The sequence below is a fragment of the Petaurus breviceps genome, unplaced genomic scaffold (assembly GCF_028583685.1).
Source record: "Petaurus breviceps papuanus isolate PSGF00001 unplaced genomic scaffold, PetGlider_PUasm1.0 188, whole genome shotgun sequence".
NCBI lineage: Eukaryota > Metazoa > Chordata > Mammalia > Diprotodontia > Petauridae > Petaurus > Petaurus breviceps.
Window position 1 is genome coordinate 24,495,939 of NW_027185804.1, and position 24,752 is coordinate 24,520,690.

The 24,752-nt window shown below is 37.9% G+C and overlaps 2 protein-coding genes across 24 annotated transcripts in view; one reads left to right on the forward strand and one right to left on the reverse strand.

Annotated features, from left to right (window-relative positions):
- Window positions 1-24,752, forward strand: part of CD44 (CD44 molecule (IN blood group)) — a 474,809-nt gene that overhangs the window by 109,727 nt on the left and 340,330 nt on the right. The window lies entirely within an intron of this gene.
- The window catches only part of APIP (APAF1 interacting protein), a 33,560-nt gene continuing 19,240 nt past the window's right edge, over window positions 10,433-24,752 (reverse strand). Inside the window, exons 3-7 of the mRNA XM_069091405.1 lie at window positions 20,348-20,396; window positions 17,592-17,709; window positions 16,479-16,614; window positions 13,052-13,219; window positions 10,433-10,798 (exon numbers count right to left, since the gene is read on the reverse strand). Coding sequence (XP_068947506.1) covers window positions 10,699-10,798; window positions 13,052-13,219; window positions 16,479-16,614; window positions 17,592-17,709; window positions 20,348-20,396 — 571 coding nt within the window. The 3' untranslated portion in view covers window positions 10,433-10,698. The remainder of the gene's footprint in view (window positions 10,799-13,051; window positions 13,220-16,478; window positions 16,615-17,591; window positions 17,710-20,347; window positions 20,397-24,752) is intronic.

Below are 24,752 nucleotides of genomic sequence, written 5' to 3' on the forward strand. Positions count from 1 at the left end.
GAGTGAACAACATCAAATTGACATAATTATATTATTTTTATTGTTTTTGTTATTGATATGGTCACATGCTGGTAACAGTTATGCCAGTTATTCCTGGCATAAATTTCACCTGGTCATAGTACATGATCTTTGTGATATATTGCTATAATCTTTTTGCCAGTATTTTATTGAACATTTTTGAATCAATATTCGTTAAGGAAATTCGTCTATAGTTTTCTTTCTCTGTTTTTGCACTTTCTGGTTTAGGTATCAGCACAATATTTGTGTCATAAAAGAAATTTGGTAGGATACCTTTTTTGCCTACTTTTCCAAATAGTTCATATAGTACTGGAATTGTTTTTTTTAAATGTTTGGTAGAATTCATTTGTGAATCCATCTGGTCCTGGGGATATTTTCCTAGGGAGTTCATCGATGGCTTCTTCAGTTTCTTTTTCTAAGATAGCATTATTTAAATATTCTATTTCCTCTTCTGTTAATCTGGGCAATTTATTTTGTATATATTCATCCATTTCACTTAGATTGTTAGATTAATTGACATATAACTGGGCAAAATTGCTCCTAATAATTGCTTTAATTTCATCTTCATTGGTAGTGAATTTACTCTTTTTGATACTGGTGATTTGACTTTCTTTTTTCTAATCAAATTAACTGATGGCTTATCTATTTAGGTTTTTTTCATAAAACTAGTTCCTAGTTTTATTTATTAGTTCAATGGTTTTATTACTTTCAATTTTATTAATCTCTCCTTTAATTTTTAGGATTTGGTAGGAATTTTTAATTTGTTCTTTTTGTAGTTTTTTTCTTAGCTGCACTCCCAATTCATTGATCTGCTTTTTCTCTATTCTATTGATGTAAACACTTAGAGATATAAAATTTACCCTAAGTGACTCTTTGGCTGCATCCCATATATTTTGGTATATTGTCTCATTGTTGTTATTCTCTTTAATGAAATTATTTTTTTTACATAATTTGTTCTTTGTTCCACTCATTTTTTAGGATTAGGCTACTTACTTTCCAATTAATTTTTAAGCTATGTTTTCACAACCTTTTATTGAATATGATTTTTAGTGCATGAAAAGGAAGCATTTAATATTTCTGTTCTCCTTCATTTGGTTCTTATGTCCTGATATATGGTCAGTTTTTGTGAAGGTATCATGTACAGCTGAGAAAAAGGCATACTCCTTTCTATTCCCACTCAATTTTCTGCAAATGTCTATTAGATCTAACTTTCCTAAAATTCAATTCATCTTCTTAACTTCTTGTTTATTTTATGGTTAGATTCATCTAGTTCTGAGAGGAGAAAGTTGAGATCCTCCACTATTAGAGGTTTTACTCTCTATTTCCTCCTAAAACTCATTTAAGTTTTCCTTTAAGAATTTGAACGCTATGCCATTGGTGCATATTTGATTAGTATTTATATTATTTCATTGTCTAGGGTACCTTTTAGCAAAATGTAGTTTCCATGCATATCTCTTTTAGTCAGATCTTTTTTTGCTTTTGATTTGGCTGAGATCATGGTTATTACCTCTGCTTTTTTTTTTTTATAAACCTCAATTCAAGCATAGTAGATTTTGCTCCTGCCCTTTATTTTTACTCTGTGTGCTTGTGTCTGCTTCAGATGTGTTTCTTTTAAACAATATGTTGTTGGATTCCGGTTTTTGATCCATTCTGCTATTCTTTTCCATTATATGAGTGAGTTCATTTCATTCACATTCAGTTATAACTGTTGTTCCAGTCATGTCTGTCTCTTCATGGTCCCATTTGGGGTTTTCTTGGCGATGATACTGAAGTGGTTTGCCATTTCCTTCTCCAACTCATTTTTTAGATAAGGAAACTGAGGCAAATGGGGTTAAGTGACTTGCCCAGGGTCATACAGCTAGCTAGTAAGAGTTTGAGGACAGATTTGAACTCAGGAAGATGAGTCATCCTGACTCCAGGCCCAGAGTTATATTTGCCACTCAGCTGCCCTTGGTGGGGCATAATGGACTAGAAGTTAAGATTGGTTTCCATTCTGGCCTTGTGACTCATTAACCAAATGACAAAAGATGAGTCACTTCCCCTTTGAAACTGCAGAATTTTCTCTCTCTTACGTGAGAAGCAGTTGAACTAAATTATCTCATGTCTTTTTAGCTATGAAATTTTGTGTTTCTGAAGTAAAAAGTAATAATAATAATAGTTAGAATTTATGTAGCACTCTAAGGTTTGCAAAGTACTTTATAAATATTATCTCATTTTATTCTCACAACAATCTGGTGAAGAAGGTGCTATTACTATTCCTATTTTACATAAAAGAAACTGAGGCAACCAGGGTTAAGTGACTTGCACAGGGTCACACAACTACTGAGTGTCTGAGGCCAGATTTGAACTTAGGAAGTTCCTTACTCCAGACCCAGCATTCTATCCACTTTGCCACCTTGCTGTCCCAGTTATGATTACTGTTTTGGTTTACAGTTATGATTACTAATGGTGTATATTCTCCCATCCCATTTTTCAATTTTTTTATCCTCTTTTTCTTCTTACCCTGTCCTTCTAAAAAGTCTGTTTTGTTTCTGCCTCCCTTAATTCATCCTCCCTTCTATTACCAACCCCCTCTTCTATTATCCCTTTCCTCTTCTACTTCCCTTAGGGCAAGAAATATTTCTACCCCCAACTGTGTATGTTCTGCTCTCTTCAAGTCAATTCCAATAAGAATTAGGTTCAAGGGTTGCCCCCTCTATTTTCCCCTCCACTGTAAAAGCTTTTCCTTGAGTGTCTCTTTTATGTGAGGAATGGATTTCCCTCATTCTTCCTTCCCATTCCCCCTTCTCCCAGTGCATCCCTCTTTCTCATCCCTTCATTTTATTTTTTTCAAAATCATCCCAACATAGTCAGCTCATAGACATGCTCTCTGCCTATGCATACTCCTAACTGCCCTAATAATGACAAAGTTCTTAGGAATTATAAATATCTTCCCAAATAGGAATATAAACAGTTTAACCTTTTTGAATCTCTTATGATTGCTCTTTCATATTTACCTTTTTATGCTTCTTTTGATTCTTTTTTTTTTTTTAAGCAATTGGGGTTAAGTAACTTGCTCAAGGTTACACAGCCAGGTGTTTCTGGGTGGGTACTAAGTGTCTGAGCCCGGATTCGATCCACAAGTCATCCTGACAGTGGAGCCGGTGCTCTTACTCGCTGTGCTACCTGGCTGCCCCTGCTTCTTTTGATTCTTATGTTTGAAAGACAAACTTTTTATTCAGCTCTGGTCTTTTTCTCAGATGTTCAACAATCCTCTATTTCATGAAATATCAGTTTTTCCTGCTGAAGGTATTTATTGGGTAGGTTACTCTTGATTGCAATCCTAGTTCCTTTGCTTTCTAGACTCTCATGCCCTTCCACTCCTTTAATGTGAAAGCTGTTAAATTTTATGTGATTTTGAGAATATTTTATTTTGGCTGCTTGTGATATTTTCTCCTTGACCTGGGAGCTCTGGAATTTGGTTATAATATTCCTGGGAATCTTCATTTTGACATCTCTTTCAGGAGGTGATCAATGAATTCTTTCAATTTCTATTCTGCCCTCTGGCACCAGGGCAGTTTTCTTTGATAATTTCTTGAAGTATAATTTCTAGGTTCCTTTTCTTTATCACAGGTTTCATGTAAAGCAATAATTCTTAAATATCTCTCCTCAATTTGTTTTCCAGGTCAGTTATTTTTCTTATGAGATATTTCACATTGTCCTCTATTTTTCATTCTTTTGACTTTGATTGTTTCTTAATGTCCTATGGAGTCATTATCTTCTTCTTGTCCCATATTAATTTTTTCAGGAATTATTTTTCTCATTTAGCTTTTGTACTTTTTTCCATCTGTCCATTTTTGCTTTTAAGGAGTTCTTCTCTTCAGTGGATTTTTGGTGCCTCTTTTATCATTCAGTCAATTCTGTTTTTTAAAGTATTATTTTCTTCAGTATATATTTTTGTGCCTCTTTTACCAAACTGTTGACTCTTTTCATAATTTTTTTTGCATCACTCTCATTTCTTTTCCCAATTTTTCCTCTACCTCTCGTATCTGATTTTTAAAATCCTTTTTGAACTCTCCCAGAATTTTTGTTGGGCTTGTGTCCAATTCACATTTTTCTCCGAGGCTTTGCTTTGTAGATGTTTTGATATTGTTGTCTTCTTCTGAGTTTGTGACTTGATCTTCCCTGTCACCACAATAACTTCTTATGGTCAGGTTCTTTTTTTTTTTTTTTTTTTTTTTGCTGTTACTTCCTCATTTTCCTGGTCTGTTTCTTGATTTTTAACTTTGGGTTAATATTAGATTCTGCTCCTGGGGCAGTGTGGGTATTGCATCAAGCTTTTTTTTTTTTTTTTTCATGTTGTTGTTTTCAGAGCTAGTTCTGGCAGGGAAGAGGGTTTGCAAGTTTTCAATACTTCGAAGGTGGTATAATCTAAGGAGAGGTATGGTCACTGCTCTCCTTGCCTGTGTGCTCGTCTTCACCCATGAAGGGAACTTGTTCCAGAGGCCACAAGCACCTGTGCTCCTTTTTATCTTGGAACTGCAGCCTGTAATTGCAGATGGACAATGCAACAGGATTGTGGCCAGTTGTCTGACTGTGGGCTGAGAGCTCCTGAAGCTGTTGTTAATTCCGTGTTTCCCCGATTATCAGACCTATCCCGAAAATAAGCCCTCCCCTTACTGTGTAAGATTCCTCTAAAATAAGCCCTCCCCCGAAAATAAGCCCTATTGAGATTGCTACTGTAGTGAAGGTGATCCCCTGCGCTACCCTCTGTATGCACCATCCCCGCCCCCCCACCCCCCGGTGAAATGCATGCCACGCTCTGAGCTGCATCTAATCAGAGCTGCAGCAGTGAGCGCGTCATCCTGTTCTTCCCCAGTGATTTGCTTATTGAATAAAGGTACATTTTTTTGTTCACATTTACCTGTTTATTAAAATTGCTGTCAATGTTCATTAAAATAAGCCCTCCCCTGAAAATAAGCCCTCTGGTGTTTTTCTGTCCCCAAAAATAATAAGACAGTGTCTTATTATCGGGGAAACACGGTTGTAGCTGCCTCCAAGCTGCTGCTGGCATTGCCACAGCATGGCTTATACTGTGCTCTGGGCCCAATCAACACTCAACCTTTCCTGTTGATCTCCTAAGTTGTCTTGGGCTAGAAAATTGTTTTACTCCAACCTTTCACTCCAAGCTCTTCTGCTCCAGAATTCAATTTAAAGCATATTTTAATGTTGTTTAGAGGGGAATTTGGGAAGGTTCAGGTGAGTTCTTGCCTCTACTCTGCCATCTTGGCTCTGCCGAATCCAGCTCAGTCCTCTAGCCTAGGTTGTAACAATAGCTTCCTAACTAAACTCCTTGCCTCTATAATCCATCCTTCACTCAGCTCCCAAAGTCATTTTCCTAAAGCACATGTATGACTATGTAAATCCTCTACTCTATTAACTTCAGTGGGCTTCCTATTATCTCTAGGATTAAATGCAGTAATGCTTCTTTGCCATCTTCATAAGATGGCCCCAACCTACCTTCCTAGCCCAATTTTGTATGCATTATTATCTTCCCATATTTATAGTCCATCTAAGCTGACCTTCTGTTCCTCACCTGTGAAGTTCAATTTCCAGCTTCCTTCCACCAATGCCTTTGCAATGGCTATCTACCACACCTAGAAGGTACTCTCTTGTAACATGTATTTGTCTCTTTGAATTCTCTTGATTCCCTTAAAACTCAAGTTAAGGACCACCTTCTCCATGAAGTCTCTTGAACTACTAGTGCCTTTGTCCTGGAAAATTATCTTTACTTATTGAGTGTGTATTATATATACATGTATATGTATATGTGTATATATGTATATATATATATACACATAAGTATTTAATAAATGCTTATTGCTTGATTGGGGAGAATGGGATATGATAGCTGTATTTAAAATATATATATGTGTGAGCGTGTGCGTGTATATATGAAATATAAGATCTGGATAAACAAATAGGATAGTTGATAGAAGAAAAGTCTAAGAAGATACGTGTGTGTGTGTGTGTGTGTGTGTGTGTGTGTGTGAAAGAGAGAATAAACTTCTTTTACTTGGTCCCAGACTGCAGGATTAAAGCAATGGATGGAAGTTACTGAAGCAGAATTCTGCTGGGTTAGGAAAAATCACCTAATAATTAAAATAATGAACTGCATTCCAGTTTTGGAACTGCATTCCATATTTCTCCAGAAGTAGCTCCCTCTGAGGGGAGAGAGAGTGGGAATGAGAACAGATTCCTCAAATGGAGGCTGGATAATAACTTGCCTGGGATGCTGTGGGCTGGGATATCATTGCAATGAGGCAATCCTTTTCTACCTCTTCAATTGTTTCATTATTCCACTCATTCTAGAGATTCTTCCTTTTTCTTTCCATCCCTCTTCAGACTTCTCTCATTTTACTGAAAAATTGAGGCCATTCCCCGAAAGTTCTCCTCTCTTCATTTCACATCACCTAGATGTCTTTTACCAGTATTTTTGACTTCACCTGTGTCACATGACAAGGTGGTCCTTCTGGCCAAGGTTAATCTCCCTACATGATAATATCATTTCATCTCTTCTTCTCCAGTAGATTGCCCCCACTATCACACTCACACTCATTTATCTGCACCCTCCTTCATCATCTGCTTCCCTACAGACATACCCATGTCTCCCCTATCCTCAAAAAAAGCCTTCATTTGATTCATCCATTCTTAACCATTAATGGTTCCCTACTCCTTCCTTTTGTTGCAAAACTCCTTGAAAAAGCCTTCTATAACAGATGTCTCTTAAATCACCAAACTTCCCTTTTACCGTTGATAGCACCTCCACCTTCCCAGGAGACTGTACAATCTGTGTCATCCTCAATTCCTCTCTCATTTCCCATATCCAATCTGTTGCCGAAGCCTGTTGATTTTATCATCTTTATGACCTCTTTTGTCTATACCCTATTCCCTCCCCTGAAACTGCCACCACCCTGGTGCAGTCCCTCATCACCTCATACCTGGTCTACTTCAGTACTCTGCTGGTTAATCTCCTTGACAAAAGTCTCTCCCCACTTGAGTCCACCCTTTATTCAACTATCGAAATGATCTTAAATTATAGGTGTGACCATGTCACCCCTTTCAGTAAACTCTAGTGGTTCCTCCCAGAATTAAAAAAAAAACCCAAAACAACAAAAAACAACCCCAAACTCTGGTGTTCATAGTCCTTTCTAATTTGCACCCTCCCAGTCTTTTCATACCTTACACTGGAACACATACTCTGCATTCCAGTGACACTGGCCTTCTTGCTGGTTCTTGAACAAGACACGCCATCTCCTGACTGGGCATTTTCACTGGCTAGCCCCCATAAATGGAAGCCTCTCTCTCCTTTCTGTTTTCTGTCTTCTTTCAAGTCCCTGCTAAACATTTTACCTTCTATAGGAAGCCTTTCCCAATTCTCCTGAATTCTACTTCCTTCCTTTGTGGGTGACCTCCCATTTCTCCTGTATATATAGCCTATTTGTACATCTATCCGTACGTGTTGTCTCTCTGATTAGACTTGAGAGCAAGGACTATCTTTTGCCTTCCTCTGTGTCTCCATTAGCACATAACACGTACTAATATTTACTGACTATTTGAAATCAAAGACTGGACCCTAAGCCTCCTGACTTCTAGAGTAATGGTCTTCTTGTTAGACTATACCATACTTAAAGCTATTGCTTTAGGAATATGAAATAACTTCTATGTTGGTAAAGATTGATATGAAGAAAAGACTGATATCAAAAAGGGAACCCCCCCACCTCTTTAGGATTAAAAGAACAATTCATATTTCAGTTCCACAAATGTTAGACTCCTACTGTAGGCAAAATATTGTTAGGTGTGGTGTTAAAAAGACAAACACAGTCTCTGCTCTCAAGAAGCTTTTGGTCTGCTGTTCTACTTCCAAAAGTAAACAAAACAAAACAAAACACAAACTCATAAGCATCCCCAAAATCTTAGCAACTGAAGAAGATATTTCTGGTGTGGGAATTAAAACTTGGGATAGGCAAAGTTTAAATGAGCATGTGAAAGAAATCGAATTGTGTTGCTTATGCTCTGGTTTCTACAAGAACACTAACCCAAGAAACTTGTAAGACGTCAATCCAGGTGTAATAAATTAATGAGACCTATATTCTTTGAGCTCTTTCCTCATAAAAAGGAGGTGGGTAAGGCCCAAAGGCTCTAGAATCAATTTCAGTTGAGAAACAATGCATTATCTCACCAAGAAATTGACACACCCTTCAACTAAAATGTTAATCCCTTATCCAATTTGGGGTGTGAATGGAATGTCAAGGGAAAAAAGTTTGACTCATATAGGACCCTTATCTGTTTAATCCTTCACATATAATAAACCATTTCCCCCACCCAGAAGAAAAGGAAAAAAAAAACCCAACCCATTATAAGGGTAGGTTAGGATGCTCTGGGTATCTTTCTGGTGTGTTAACATCGGTAAAAGAAGACGCAATCTTCCCTTCTCAGCTTTCTCTCCAGTTTTCCTCCCTTCCCCTCTCCCTACATGTATGCATATTCATGTCAGCAAAGGTTCTGCATGACAATAAGCATTTAAGGTTGTGGAGTCTAGTAAAGTTGGGGGTGACCTGCTGTTGATTCATAGCTACCCAGCTGCTGTGGCCTGGACCTGTCTCAGGCTGGTCCAGTGATTCAGGCTCGGATAATAATGAAGTGAGACACTCATAAACCATTCAACATTCAACAACAACAGCACCACAAATTTACTTAACAATTGGATGGGAAAGATACAGCTCCACTTAAGATGAACATAGAGTGTGTGTGTGTGTGAGTGTCTTGGGCCAGTAAAGTGATTCACAGGGTCATGGGACATCACTCAAACCCAAGGGGTAAGGACTCCTCCTGTGGGAAGTCCCATCAACAGTTAGAGCCTGAGTCCCCACAATCCATAGAGGCTTTTGACGGGATACTTTGCATCTCTGGAGAAATTAATTCCCTGACCATGCCTTACTTCCACTTTTTTCTCTCTAACCACTCCTTTACACTGCTTTGTTGACAGGCAGGGTCCTGTCCCCTCACATCCCGGCCTCCCAACCCAAGTCCTGGATCCAATCCACTCTTGTCAGTGTTTCTGGGTGATGTGTCAGTCTAGTCTGGAAATGTACCTCCCAGGCTGCCACCCAATATTTGTAAGGCCTTAGTGCAGCACGTGGTAGAGTATGCCCTTAATAAATGCATAAATAAGTCCTTTCCCTTCTTCTCCTCTATGTCGTCTGTCCTATCAGAATCTCAGGGACTCCTTGGGCTTCGTAGCACTTAGAGGCTCCTGGCCGATCTACTTGCCCTTGCTGAGGCTGCCCTCCAAATTGGAAATGGACTCCTGTGTCCCATCTGTGGAGGTCCCTCCCTTTTTCCAAGCTCCAGTTCAGGGGCTCCTTCGTGAAGCCTTCCTTTGTATCTGCCCAAAAGAAGAAAGTGTTATTTTCTCCCCTTAATATTTCTTATTCCAATTTATCAGTCTTCCCCTTTTCTTTTGTGTCATGGTTGGTGGGGTCTATTTTTTCCCCTAGATTATAATAAATCTCTTTATGCGCAAAGATTGGGTGTGTGGATGATGCCATATTCTCCTTGCTTAGTAGAGTAAGGACTTAAGTTTTGTTGAATATAGAACTAGTCTTTTTAACTGTGGCAGTCTGTCCACTAAGTACAGGATGCTAATATCTTTCTAGTTTCCTCTCCAATTAAATGTAAGACATTTTTGTAAGAGGGAGGCTGCTTTGGGTTAGATGAATGAATCAATCAACCAGCATGTATTAAGTTCCTAGTAGACAGAAAGCAATATGCTAAAGGCTGGAATGCCAAAGGTGAAAGCAGATCTGGCCATCTCCCCCAATAGCTGGGAGAGCACTAGGGGGGGCCAGACGAGGAGTGGGCAATATCAGCTGGGGGGATCAGGATGATGAAGCTGCTGAATTTCAGAGGAAGTCAGCGATCCCAGAGGAGAAGGAGGAGGAGAGCTGGGGACACATTCCTGGGGTGGGGGAAATGTAGTCGGCAAATGACCAGGAAGGTGGTCAGCTTCCCTGGACTCCAGAGTTTGTGGAGGGCAATGATGGTGAAAAGGTAGTTGGGAAAAAGTTGTCTAGAGACTTGGCATTTATAAACAGTCCATAAAAACCAAGGAAAGCTGTGGGCTCCCTATAGCAAGGCAATGATACTAAGAATAGCAACAGCATCATCATTTTGCATGGAAAAAATCCTTCCATAATTAAATAGCAAATAAATAGTAAAAATGAGAAAAATAAAAGCATTTATAAGCTTCTGTTACTATTTTTTATGAGAAAGAAATCCCTGACAGTAAATGTGATGGGCACACGCAGCTCCGGTCATTGAGTATTTGTCTAAAGCACATGAGGTAGAAGAGGCCGACAAAGGGCCCACAAAATCCTTGGCGGATAACATTTTTTATTCCCATTTTTGCTAGTACATCGCATGTTTTAGTAAAACAATATATAGAAAAATAATCAACATTTGCTGAATTAAGTTGAGAACAAATTCATACTTGATGAGTAGCATTTGGCAATATATTAAAATCAAATCACGTCTGATATGAACATGTAGTAAATTTACAGAAATAGTACAAACAGCCTCCTCCTCCTGAATTCATGATTGGGACATCAGCTCGGTCACTGGATAAAATTAAACCCTGAGTCAGAGAATTCCATTTTCTCCGGCCGGATGCTGGGCTGGGTCTAGGCCCACTTTCTTCATCGATACTGCGATATCGAACAAGTAGTCATAACACTCACACCTGCAAAAAAGAGCATGGAAAGAGGAGCTCACGGGGTTTGGAGAAACCTCGCACCACCAACCTGCGAACACACATGTTCCTCTTGGCCCCCAGAGTTTGCCACGGCTCTGCAGAGGCTTGTCTTTTTTTTTTTTAATACATTTTTTCCTTCTGATCTTGGGCAGTACTTGGCCCCCACAGGTGAAATAGGAACAAATATTGTTATGGGACTAGTACCTTCTTCTCAGCCCACACAGGTGTTTTTGTCAGTCACTGTGGCCAACACACCTGAGAGGCCTCCATTCTGGTGACCCCTTCTCCACACATGTCACTAGTCTGGTCCTTTAAAGCAGGTGTGTCAAACTCAAACAAAAACAGATCCCTGTGGGTATCATAACGACTTAGAAAACCACAAATTCACATTATCTGTGTTGCATTGACTTTTTTATTTGCTTCATTAAACACTTCCCAATTCCATTTAATCTGATTCGGGTTGCACTTGGGAGTTTTGTAGCACACAGCAGGCCTTGAGCTTGATGCCTCTGTTTAGACAAAGCCTGTTGCCGAGGCTGTACCTAAAGCCTTGCGAGTCTGGCAGGACTTTTCAGAGCTTGCACTCTACTGCCTGAGCCCAAGGACTCAAGGTTACCGCCATGCTGTTTCAATGGAGCATTAATGGAGCAGGGCCAGAGAGAGGCCTCCATCACTTGAGGTGGATCCTTGAGGGACTGATGGAAAAGCATGGAAAACAATGGCACAGGAGGAGGAGGTCTGAAGGGCAAAAGTTCATGGAACAAGTGAAGGATGGGGAATGTGCAGGGGATGGGAGCCTCAAAGCCCTGGCAAACACCTACTGGTGTGATGTGTATACAGGGACCAGAAATATGGCAGGAGGAACGAGCATCTCAACAAGCTCAGAGAAGAATTCTCCATTCTTTGACTTTTTTACAAAATGTCTCTCTGATCCATTCCCACTGTGCCTCTCCATCTTCCAATTCCTCTCAGCAGTGAGGAGGGCAAATCACAGGCCAGAAATGTGAGGACCAATGTGTGAAATTCAGTTTGCTTCCAATTTACCCAATAATATGTAGTTAACCATTTTGGGCTTTAAAAAACAATATTTCTTCCCTCTAAAACAACGATAAACAAAACAAAATGAAAAACCTCAAAGAAACCTTCCCTGGTTCCTAAATGTATATATATGTGTGTGTATATGTATGTATGTGTATAAACACATATGTATGCATGTATATACACATATACATATATGCATATACATAAATGTGTTTAGATATAATTTAAAATATGTTATTTCAAAATGTTCAAAACTGCTGAGTTTATTTTTGAGGGAGGTGTTTACGTTTTTCATGATCAATGAAGGGATTTTTTATGACAAGGATCCTGGGGTCCTGAAGAATGCACTACTGGAAACTTTAGGAGAAACTCACAGTAAAGCAGTGATGATGACATCATCCTCATCATCAGCATTATCTGAAGATCAGGCTAAATTTTGAGAAGATCATCATGAGGTTGGTCATGGGCCCAAGCAGATTTGGGGCTACAGCAACTGACAAAGATCACCAATTAAGGTGAAAAGGGATTAGATCTGCCACTGGAAGGAGGATCTGCACACCAATGAAATTATAGATCCTTGGAAGTATTGAAATATGGTTTGTTTGCTTTTTTTGGAAAAAGGTACACAAGCCCACATTAGGTGTTTTTCATAAGAAAAGACAAGTGCTGCCTCCCAAATATTTTGTTTTTGTTATTGTCTTCAGAATAAATGTGGCAAATCTGATAATTTTTTATTAATAAAAGGCAAACCTCTAAGAATAATGAATTACTTAAAATATTGCACATGAAATTCATTATCCACATATGCTGCAATATATAAACTGATATTTTAATATAAGCTCTCATTAATTACTTCTTGAAGCCTCTTGGGTTATTAATAAGTTTGAATATATAACTTAAGTCTAAAATCTAGAACTGGTTAAAGACATCTCAAAGATAAATTAGCTGATAAAACCCTAAATACTGGGCAAATGACCAAGAAGGAAAAGATATATGCCAGAAATGTATGGCTAAGCACAGAAGAATGGCTGATGTAACTACCCTGGCCTGGACTGAAGCAACGACAGTTAAGTGCTTTATAGCTGAACTGAGGATTTACCTTACGCATGAATATAAAACATGTTTTTATTTTTCCTTTGCAAAATACATGTAAGTATTTTACCTGCTGAGTTCCCCAAATTATTTTTGATTTGTACTCACATGGTTTTAGCTTTCTCCCACGTCTCTCCCCAGACGTACACCCCATGGCGCCTGACTAACACAGCACAGGAATCGGGGTATTCGTTCATTGCTCGAGCCATTCGTTCTTTGAGGTCCTTTTCCTCTGGTGTATTCTCAATAATGGGGACCACTAACATATCATCATATCTACAAGAAAACATAGGCAACATTTTTCTCAATTTAAACAAGTTACATTCACTAAGAAAAATTCTAATATTACTTCCCTAGTTGTTTTAGTCAGAGACATTGAGTCTTCATCCCTGGAAAGTCACTGCCAAACTCTCCATAAGCAAGATGTTGCATGTTATTCTGAAGATCTTGCACAAACATCTGTACCAAAATGGGCTTCGGATTTTGGCACTGGCCTAATTTTAAGTGTCAGAAACTTGTAGAGTACCACAACCCAACAAAGAAATCATCAAGATCATACAAGTATTTTCCTTGAAGCACAGACAAGTACAGTATTTTAAAATGAGGACAGGAAATAATAAATCTGAAGATGAGAAGCACAGAAAGGATTAGTGACTGGACTACTTATTAAGTAGAAATTTTGAAATGATACAAAATTTTCTCCCATCTTGAATGTTTGCAGGATCCAAGGAACCTCAAAGAGATACATAAAAATGGTTCTAAAATCAGGCTTGAACACAGCAGACACTTAATATACATTGAATGAAATTTAAAAAAAAGAATGCGTGCAGGGTTAAGCTTTTCCATTTTTGTGCTGAGTCGTTTTCATTCACGGCTGATTCTTTGTGGCCCCATTTGTGCACCCCTGGTCTTGTCATTGGGTCTCTCTCCTCTACTTCTTTGTTTCTCCTGAATTACATTTACTTCTTTATCAATCATCCTTTTATGTGGTAGCACATGTATCATACCCTTTCAGGGTCCCTGAAGGCCAGGGAGGTACCTCACTTAACATGTCTAAACAAGAGTAAAATGCTTAAATCTTATACTGATTACACTGTAATAATAATCTCCCATTTATATAGGGCTTTTAAGGGTTAAAAATCCCTTTTCACATAACTACCTTATGAAATAAAGACACCCTGTGTCACTCAATATTTATCTTACAAAGATTAATGCTCTCCAATGTCAACAATGGTACAGACATTCAAAAGGGCATAAACAAAAAAATGAAACTAAACTACCCTAAGAAAATAGCTTTGAACACATATATTCCATCAAATAAAAAAATGAAGTTAGTTGTAGAGTGGCACTAGAGGCTGGCAGGTAATCCAGATCATTCTCCAATTTAAGAACTGGACTTTTTTGCTGCTCCACAAAAATAAATACATACACATATACATATGTACACACACACAGACACAGAGGTCTTAGAGTTCACAATTTGCTGTGTGAATTTATAAACTACTAGAGCTTACCCAGGCACGTCGGGGAAGTTCTTAAGGATATTTGGTATAAGGAAATTAAATGTGAAAAGGCATTAGTAATAAAAAATGTAATCTCATGCCACACAATGCCCAGCTTGCACCCGAGCACAGGCATTGTGTACGTGTCTTGCTATGAGTGATGTTCAATGCCATTACATGCAGCAAATGTTAAGAAATATCCGCTGACCAATGCTGAGTGAAGTGAGCAGAACCAGGAGAACACTGTACACAGTAACAGCAACAGTGTGCGATGACCAACTTTGATCGACTTAGCTCTTCTCAGCAATGCAATGATCTCAGACAATTCCAAAAGACTCATGATGGGAAATGCTGTCCACATCCAGAGAAAGAACTATGGAGTCTGAATGCAGATTGAAGCAGACTCTTTTTCCCTTTTATTCTGATTCTCCTTTCACAATATGACTAATGTGGAAATACGTTTAATATGATCATATGCATATAGCCTATATCATATTGCATACCATCTTGGGGAAGGGGGAAAAGTTTAAAACTCAAAATTTTATAAAAGTGAATGTTAAAAACTTAAAAAAAAACCTCAACAAACAAAAAACAAAAGCTGCTGATATTCCATACTTTGGTAGGTTTTTCTTTTTCCTTTTTGTTTTGGCAGGGGAGGGGGAGAGAGGCATCTGGGGGGGTGGCATAAGCTTATGTGCAAGGACAACGTCATTGGTGTTGTTCTTCCAGAAAAGGTTATGTCAGCAGAGTCCAAGTGTCAGAGTACACAGCAAATGTTAAAGCTTCTGCTATGGGCCAGAGTCACAGGCTGTGAGGGATGAACTCTCTATTCACAGAAACTTGTATTACCTAGTAAAGTGTGGGGAGCTGCTCTTGAGGTTCATGCACGGCATTCCCACCCATGTGAAGTCACAGGTCTCAGAAGCACTGCAATGTAAACACTGAAATATTCACCTCACTTAATTAGGAAAACCTTTCCTGGGAAGACACTGGATCTGGAGTAAGGGGATCTATGTCAGAGTCCTGGCACCCCTATTTAGCATAATCTTTGTGATTTCTGACAAATCTCTCAGCTTCAGTTTCCTCATCTGTAAAATGAGGAGACTGGATTAGATGATCTCAAAGTTTCCCTCAAACTTAAAAATCCATATTTTTATGAAAGATATCATAAATATGAGAGTGTTATTGAAACAATAGCTTATTATATACAAAGAAATCACCATCTGACTTTGCTCCACTGAGAATTTATCTTCAGGCATTTGATAGATGGCATATATTTTATTTTATTTTTTGCTTTTTGGAGGGGGGAAGGCAGGGCAATTGGGGTTAAGTGACTTGCCCAAGGTCACACAGCTAGTAAGTGTTAAATGTCTGAGGCCACATTTAAAACTCAGGTTTGACTCCAGGGTCAGTGCTTGTATTCATTAGGCCACCTAGCCACCCCAATGGCATATATTTTAACATACACACTAGAATGTTTTATCAAATGAAATAGCTATAATCTAATTTAAAAATATACCACAGTGGACAACAGGAGATAGGAGTCTGAGTTCCAGCTACTCTACAACTCACTATGTGACCAGATACAAGGTATTTCTTTTAGTTTTTCCTAATCTGTACAATGAGAGGATTAGATTAGTCTGGAGGTTTTTAACTGAGATTCATGGTCTGCCCTCCATCGGAACCCACCCACACCCACACCCCCACCAGGGGTCTGTGGCCAGATTCCAAGGGGTCTGTGGACTTGGATGGGGAAAAAAAAAACAACACCTAAATATTTATCTTCACTAACCTCTAACTTTGTGCATTTCATCAATTACAAGTGCAAGCCACAAACCTTCTTCTGAGAATGGGTACACAGGTTTCCCCTGCCCTGTCTTTTGACATAAAAAAAAAGTTAAGAACTCCTGGACTATATGAACTCAAAGTCCCTTCCAGCCCAAAGATTCTATGTGAAATTTACAAACGACAAGTATTCTATTTATCAAAGTGAAGAAGAAATACTAAATCTTCTAAATTGGAAGACGCAATACCTGTAACACCCTCCAGAGGTACATTTTCTGATTCCTTTTATCATTTCCTGATGCGTAATTTTAAATTCCCGTCCTGGAAAGAGAAGAGTGGCCATCACAGCAGCCTTAGAATGAGTATGGATCACAGCTCCTGCTCCTTGAAGCAAAATAAAAGATTTCAAAAGTTATATTGTATATCAATAATCAGTTTTTATATATTTTTTTCTCCCTAGCATAGTATATTAGGCTAATATTTGCTGAGGGCAAGGGTTGGAGGAGAAAGATTTTTAAAAATCAATTTTTATCACATCAAATGAAGAATGAGAAACTATTTCAGCAAATAATTGCTCCAATAATGTTGTTTGTTGGGAGGTGCCACTGTTCTGAAGCAGAGAGGAGTTAGCTGACTTTTCCTGAAGACCTACTATGTTTAGACCATAAATGGGGGTGGGGGAGGAGATAAAATTTGTGCAGACCTTAACCAGAAACAATTCACTTCCTTTAATACAATAGTTGTTATTCAATAGCTGATGACTGTATCCAGTCATATTCTTGGTGCTGATCTAATTCCTTTTCCCAAACATGAAAATAATCAATAGGCAATAATGCTGCCTGAAAACTGCCACTGAAACATATTTTTTATATCACACAACTATCATACAAAACCATTTTATGAAAAACTCTTATCATTAGGGGTAGAAAAATACTCTAATTAGAAACCTGCATTTTTGAATTATCCTCCAGACCGAGCCTTCTCAGGTCTGTTGTCCACAGAAATTTATAATAACCAAAATCTGACAGGTGATTTTAATTCCCAAGACTAAAACCTGCAAAACTCCATGGTTCCCTAAGTCTTTAGGTCACCAAAGGGCTCAGAGCCTAATTCTCTTCTATCAGCTGGTTAAATGACCTCCTCAAAGGAGGAACTGGGCCTCACTTATATTTACAGTGAAACTATTGCTGCCTAGAATAACCAGCTAAGAGGATGATGGGGTTTAATCTTCATACATGAAGGGTAAGGAGAGTAAATTCAAAGGACACTTTTTGAAAATTTATGCCTTTACACCTAAAGCCCAAATTACAGATCAATTTTTCAGATCAATTAATCTTTGAGTCAAAGCTTTTCCTGCCTACCTCTCATAGTGTAAGCATTCATAAAGAGAGGGGTACACTGGCTTTTCCTTAGATTCTTGTATGGTGGAGGTCCACTGATGTCCTGTTCGTTTATGTCACAAACAAACATGTCTTCAGGCTGTTGGAAGGGAAAAGAATACTCAAAATTTTTCTTTTTTGGGGGGAGTATTTCTGTTGTGTGTAAAAGTGACAACATATTTCAAAAGTATATATAATAAAAATAATTATGCTTCTGTTTTCATAAAATTTAACTCCTGAATTTAGTCCACCAATCGCCCAGCCACAGTCTATAGATTTAACCTCAAACCCACTTTTCCCTACCTATGAATCTCTATTTCAACAATGATGAATAAAAAAAATCAATACTAGAAATCTCTACTTAAAATGAAGCAAAGCTGACTTTTCAAAATTCAATGTGCTCTATACCTCTGAAGTACTGCTGATTAAGACAGAGACAAAGAGAAATGACAAAATTCTGAAATCCAGCTTGAGATCTATGGTCCTAATTACACAGAAAGACTACAAAAGGGGGGGTCAATAGTCTCAGGTGAGTGTGTGATGAATTAATATTTTAGAAATCAGGCATACATTCTGCTTCTTTATTCCCTTATAATAGGAGATGGCAGAACTGGAGCTCAAAAATTGGTTATCTCCCAGTAAACCTTAGTAATGCAGACTTTCCATAAAGAACTATTCTCAAAACTGAGTTATCAGGACCATTGATCTTCTGAAGAAAGCTTGTTTTTCAGTAAGGATTTATCATGACAACTACAAGTGTCCCATTGATGAAATGGTTTCTTTTCTTATTTTTGCTTTAGGATGGTCAAGAGCTGATTCTCTATTGGGGCTTGGGGTGCACAGTGAAAGAGAGTGTGTGTGTGTGTGTGTGTGTGTGTGTGTGTGTGTGTGTGTGTGTGTCCCCATTAAGTATTATTTGTTCTTCCTTTTTGCAACCAGATTTCAGATTTTATTTCTTGATTCAGTAGGATGGAAAAATCTTTTTAACATCTACACCAATTCTTTTTTTTTTTTTTAAAGCAATCGGGGTTAAGTAACTTGCTTAAGGTTACACGGCCAGTTATTTCTGGGTGTGGTGCTAAGTATCTGAGCCCGGATTTGATCCCCAGGTCATCTCGACACTGGAGCTGGTGCTCTTACTCACTGAGCCACCTGGCCTCCCCTAAGCAATTCTTCTAATTACAGAAATGTCTTCTATAAAGAAACCAGAAGAAAGGCTTGCAGGATTTTTACTCATTGCGGTCTTTAAGTACAAGTCAATTATCAATGGGCTGAATGACCATGGAGGAGGTATAATGGACTTAAATGTTATAATTTAGGCCATTTGAGAAAACAATATAGCACACTTCTTCAGTTGCTGAAGATGGCACTATACAGTGATGCATACATGTATACTCACAGATCTATCATTATTGTTTTCAAAATGAGATGTTCCCTTTTGTCTATTAGGAAGGAAGAAGGTTCAAAATGTTGATGATATATAAAGCATACTCACCACATAGTACAAAACTAGGCACAGACAAAGTGCTCAGTATAGCTACTTCTTAACTTTTAGGCAAGGACTCAAAGACCTGCAAGGGGCCTTAGAAATCAATCAGATCAGCCTTCTCATTTTATTATTTTTAGCTTCTGCCCCATAGTTGATTTTCTCCCCAAATTAAAGTTTAATTAATCATATTTCTTTAAACATTTTTCAAAACAGAGATATTGACTTGCTACTTCATATGTAAATAATGAAATTTAATACATACTTAATTCAACATAGACTCTTTAGTGTTGTAAATCCCTCCTTCCCCCAATTATTAAGGCAATTAATGATTTGTTGGATACTCTTTCAATTTTATTTTTATTGGTAACTATATCCTCTTCCTCCCCCCTTACAAAGCAAGCCATTTCTTACAACAAAAATTAAAAAGGGGAAAAAATATTCACCCTTTCCCCTCCCTGAAAATAAGGAAGTATATGTCATCAATTCTTCTCCAGCTTGTTTATTATAATTATACAACATTTAATTTTGGCTTTGTCTTGTTTTTTTTTTTCCTTTTACTCTGTTGTAGTCACTGTGTATGTTTGTTTTCCAGGTTCTGCTTACTGTACTCTGAATCAGTTCATATAGATCTTTCCATACTTTTCTGAATTCCTCATATCTGTCACTTCTCATGGCACGAGGTATACTGTACCACATATACATACATAATTTCTTAAGTCATTCCCCAATCCACAGTCATCTACTTTGTGTCTAGCTTTGTCCTAATACAAAAAAAGGGCCATTAGAAATACTTTGCTATACAAATTCTTCATTCTCAAGATGAAGAAATAGAAATCTAGTGGCAAAGTTAGGACTTAATACCATGATGGGGCTTCTTGAAGGCTGTATCACAGAATACAAGATGTGGCAGACTCTGCCAAACTAGAAATAGAAAGCCTTTGCTATATTGGTCTAGTGAGAGAAATCTCTCTAAAGACAAGGCTAAGTTTAGAGAGGCTCATTACCAGACTGGCCACAGGGGGAAGAATTTTTTGGCTACTGCAACTCTCAAAGACCATGTATCAAACTGTACAGGGATTATTACCTATCCTGGTTAAAATGAGTACCCACACTGAGAAATCCATAGATCTTTTATGTTCCAAGGTAATGTTTTCGTTTTAAAATGATACCTCCATTGATTATTAAAAACAAACAACTGTTCTTTAGCAAAAAGGGGAGATTTGTGGTAAAAATTATCCCTTTATCTTACCTGAATTCGTTCTTTTTGCACTCCTGATGGAGCAATGTAGATTTCATTGCTGTAATATGAATCAGAAATTTACATGTAACCTCATTTTTTCTTTTGTGTATACAGTTTATTTTTTCATAATCTTGACCTCTAAGGTTCTTTGTAGCTTGAAACTCTCTACATATAAAATACTTAGGTATATAATTGCTTACAATGCTAAATAAACTATTTTGAAGAAAAAATAATGCCAATTCATTTCACAATCTCAATATTGTAGTTAAGGCAATCTTGTGTACTTATGTTTAAACATGTGCCAATTATGAGAAATGCCCTTTAGATTTCAAATGTTACATACATGTGTTTTTATTTTTTTGCACATACATGTATGATATGTGTTTGTCTCTGTGTGTGTGTGTGTGTGTGTGTGTGTGTGTCTCCATGCACATGTGTAAATATTTTTGCTTCGGTCTTTAAAAGGTAGTTTGAATTCCACATTTTAAAAACTCAATGGTCAGCTGTCAAAGTGTGCTCAATAAGTGATTCACATTTGAAACTTTACCAATAAATGGATTTCACACAATCTATTATGTTTCCTTTAATTTTAGTATCTACAAGGCCTTAAGTATAAAAATATGAAGTACAGCGACCTCTAGTGAATGGTTTGCCAAGCTACAGCTCTATTTCCTGCTTCTTCCTGGAGAAGGGAGAACATTTTCTAGGAAAAACATAGGAATGCTTTGAATATGGAAGAACACTTATTCTCTGTGTCAGGAATATCTGGAAAAAGCTATCAGGGCTCCTGTGACAGCCACTTCAATGATTAATGAAACTAAATTTAAAATTTCTATGTAGAAATAGTTGTTCCTTATGGCTCGCTTCCTCAAAATACCCCAAATCCCACCTCTACGAGGCTCTCCTGGTCCCACCCCTGTTTAGTGTCTTTCTGCTGAGATTACACCAGTTGACACTATATATGTCTTATACTTATGTAGTTGTTTGCATGCTAATTCCCCATTAAAATGGGAGCTCCTTGAGGAGGGCTATTTTTGACCTTTTCTGGGGGGTATCCCCAGCACTCAGCACTGTCCCTGAGACACAGGAGGTTCTTAATAAATGCTTGTTGATTGTAGGACAAGGAACACAGGAGGTTTTCCCCAGGAAAAATGCAAATCCATAAGCAAAAAGCATACATTCTATGGATAAGGTTTCACATATATGTGGTTTTCAATGCAAATGCTGTTGAGTAATAAAAAATGCAAATTTGTTTAAAATATTTAATACTATGTTGTTGTGTGTGTGTGTCTTAATTTTTTTTTAAAGCTAAGAAATCCAAAAAATCTGGAACCACTGCTGTGATTACTCAATTTGGCATCAAAAGGTCTGGGTTCAAATTTTGGCCCTGCTACTTATTAGCTGTTTGACTTTGGGCAAAAATCTTCCCTTCTCTGGGCCTCCATTGTCTCATCTGTAAAAAGTGGAGAGTGACCTCTACCTCTGGTTCCTACCAACACTACATCTTCTGATACAAAGGGGTGGCTCTTTTTTTTTCTTCTTTTGTCATCATTATTGCTTGCTCCTTTATCCTCTCCCAACCCTGCCCCCATCTCTCAATTTAAAAAGAAGGGGAAAAAAAGCCCTTGTAACAAATAAATAAAATAAAGCAAAATAAATCCACAATAATAAATGGTCATGGCAGAAAACCTATCTCTTTTTGGACCTTGAGGCTGTCACCTCGGTGAGGTACCGGGCAGCCCAGGAATTCACCAGGGCTCTAGAAGTGTGGCTGGCCACTGCTCTCATTAGATTTCTTAAATTCTTCCAGCTCATTTCTCTTTGTAATATTGTTGTTTCTGTATAAAGGGTTCTCTTGGTTTTATCCTCTTTATTCTCCATCAGTTCATACAAATCTTCCCAGGATTCTCTAGAATCATCTTTTTTTTCTGCCAATTCTTAAGGCACAATATTTCATTTATACATAGTAATTTGGTCAGCTATTCCATAATTAGTGGGCAACCCCTTAGTTTTTTAGTCTATAAATATTTTTGTACATGTGGATCCTTTTCCTTCAGTCTCTTTGGGGATAAAAGCCTAGAAATAGCTTTCTACCCTAGGTCAAAGGGTATACCTCCAAAATGTCTATCAGAGAGGCCTCACTGATGCACACATGATCCACATGTGTGGGGTGTACCTGCCCCCATACATACTTGCTAACTGTTATTTTCCTTCCTGGTCATCTTTGCCAGTCTGATGGGGGTGAGATCTGAGTGTGCTGGAGTCAGCTGATACCAGCTCAGGAGAGATGATTGTTAAATGATCAGTATGAATGTTTACACCTTGGAAATTGGCAAATGATATAAGTCAGGATTTGAGCTACTGTTCTGTTGGTTGTATGGTCTTAAGAAAGTAATGGAAAAATATTAATAAAGCAGATTAAATGTAAAAGAATACTGTATGTATATCTTCTTTCCTGGATAGTTAGCTGTTAAATATTTATATCCCTTGTGTGAGGTGAAAGTGAGTTGTGTTTTTTATTTCTCTTGTTATTAGTGATCTAGAGTACTTTTTCACATGGCTATTGAAAGCTTGGATTTAATTCTTTGAAAGTTCATATATAATTCAAATCAATTCAGTTTATACCTTTGATAGCTGACTTTTTTCTGAGAAAGTTGTTGGAACGATTATTTTTTTCCAAGTAAACTATTTCCATTCTAATTTTTACCTGCATTGATTTTGTTTGTGCAGAAGCTTTTCGATTTTACACAATCAAAAGTGTCTGAATTAGGGGCAGCCAGGTGGCTCAGCAAGTAAGAGCACTGGCCCCAGTGTCAGGATGACCTGGGGATCAAATCTGGGCTCAGATACTTAATACCACACCCAGAAATAACTGGCCGTGTAACCCTGAGCAAGTTACTTAACCCCGCTTAAAAAAAAAAAGTGTCTGAATTCTGAATGCAGAGTGAATCATACTATTTTCTCTTTCTTGTGGTTTTGCCCTCTTGTTCTGATTCTTTCACAACACGATTAACGTGGAAATATGTTTAACATGATTGTACATAGCCTATATCAGATTGCATACCATCTTTGAGAAGGAGAAAAAAATGTGGAACTCAAAATCTTATAAAAGTGAATATTGAAAACTAAAAAAAAAAACAACAGGAAAAAGAAAAACAAAAAGGTATCCATTTTATATCTTGTAATTCTTTCTATCTGTTCTTTGATCAAGAATTCTTCCCTATGTATATCTGTGAAACTCATCTCCTCTGTTCTTATAATTTGTTTCTACCAGTGCCTTGGTTCTCACTGTTTTGCCTTATGTGACATGGAAGCAATTCTAAAACACTATCTACAGGACAATAACCTGATATGTGCTGGGTCTTTCCTCAAAGTTCTGGAAATGGACCCAAATAAAGAATGAAGCTGCTCGTGAGTAAACAGCCCACAAAGTAATGAAAATCCTTAGTATTATCCTATATGTTCAAGTTATTCAGTAGATGAAATTTGACATTGTTACTGGTATTTCTCATCTGGAAAGCTGTCTATATATTTATAGGCTTTGTAATATTGAAAGATTAGGTAAATAGCCTTAGAAAAACTTAGTTTCACACGAAGAGTACAAAGATGACAGTGCTTTAATTTTAGAAGGAACTACTGGCCAAGTGTTGGGGAAAAAAACAAACCTAAAGGGCAGTTTTCCCTCTGTGCAATAAGATGCCACTAAAGCAGAAAGATTTTGAATTCCCAAGCATCCCTTTGCATAGTTTATCTTCTCTAAGGTGATTCTACAATATATCCTATGGAAGGCAGGCCAACAGAAGGCTGAAGCCGTGATCTGCTCAGACTCAGGCTTCTCTTTTCATGTACTCTCTGAGCACTTAACAGTCACTTTTAAACCCTTTATTCCCAAGTTAGTTCAGTCACTGGTTTAATGCCTGCTGACACTTGGGCTTGGGATAATCATTTTAATAACTAAATCTCCAGGTAACTTTGCATGGATATCAAGCAGGCTCTGTGAAAATGGAAAATACTGTTTACTTTATGAGGTGGCACCCTGTAATATGAAGATGATTAGACTGGTAAGTGGAAAACATGGTTTTGAATGCCAGCTCCACTTCTAGGCTTCCCTTCTCACTTTTTTTTTTCCCTGGGCCTGGCTCCTTTTTTTGGAAAGAGGACTAAAATGGAAGGTCCCTTCTAGCTCTCATATTCTATGGCTCACCTTGTGCCCTGGGCAGGTTGGTTGCTGAATAACAGCCTGGCCTTTATGTGATCCCTCTGCTTTTGTCACTTCCTCCCAGAACCTCGTGTTCAAGGGCAGCTTTTCGGCTGCTTCCAAAAACACAGTGTATGGGGGTCATGCTCTTGGGACTTTTTGCTGTGAAATGTTTATGAAGTGCTAGTGTTTATCATATGGAAGGGAAGAGCTTGA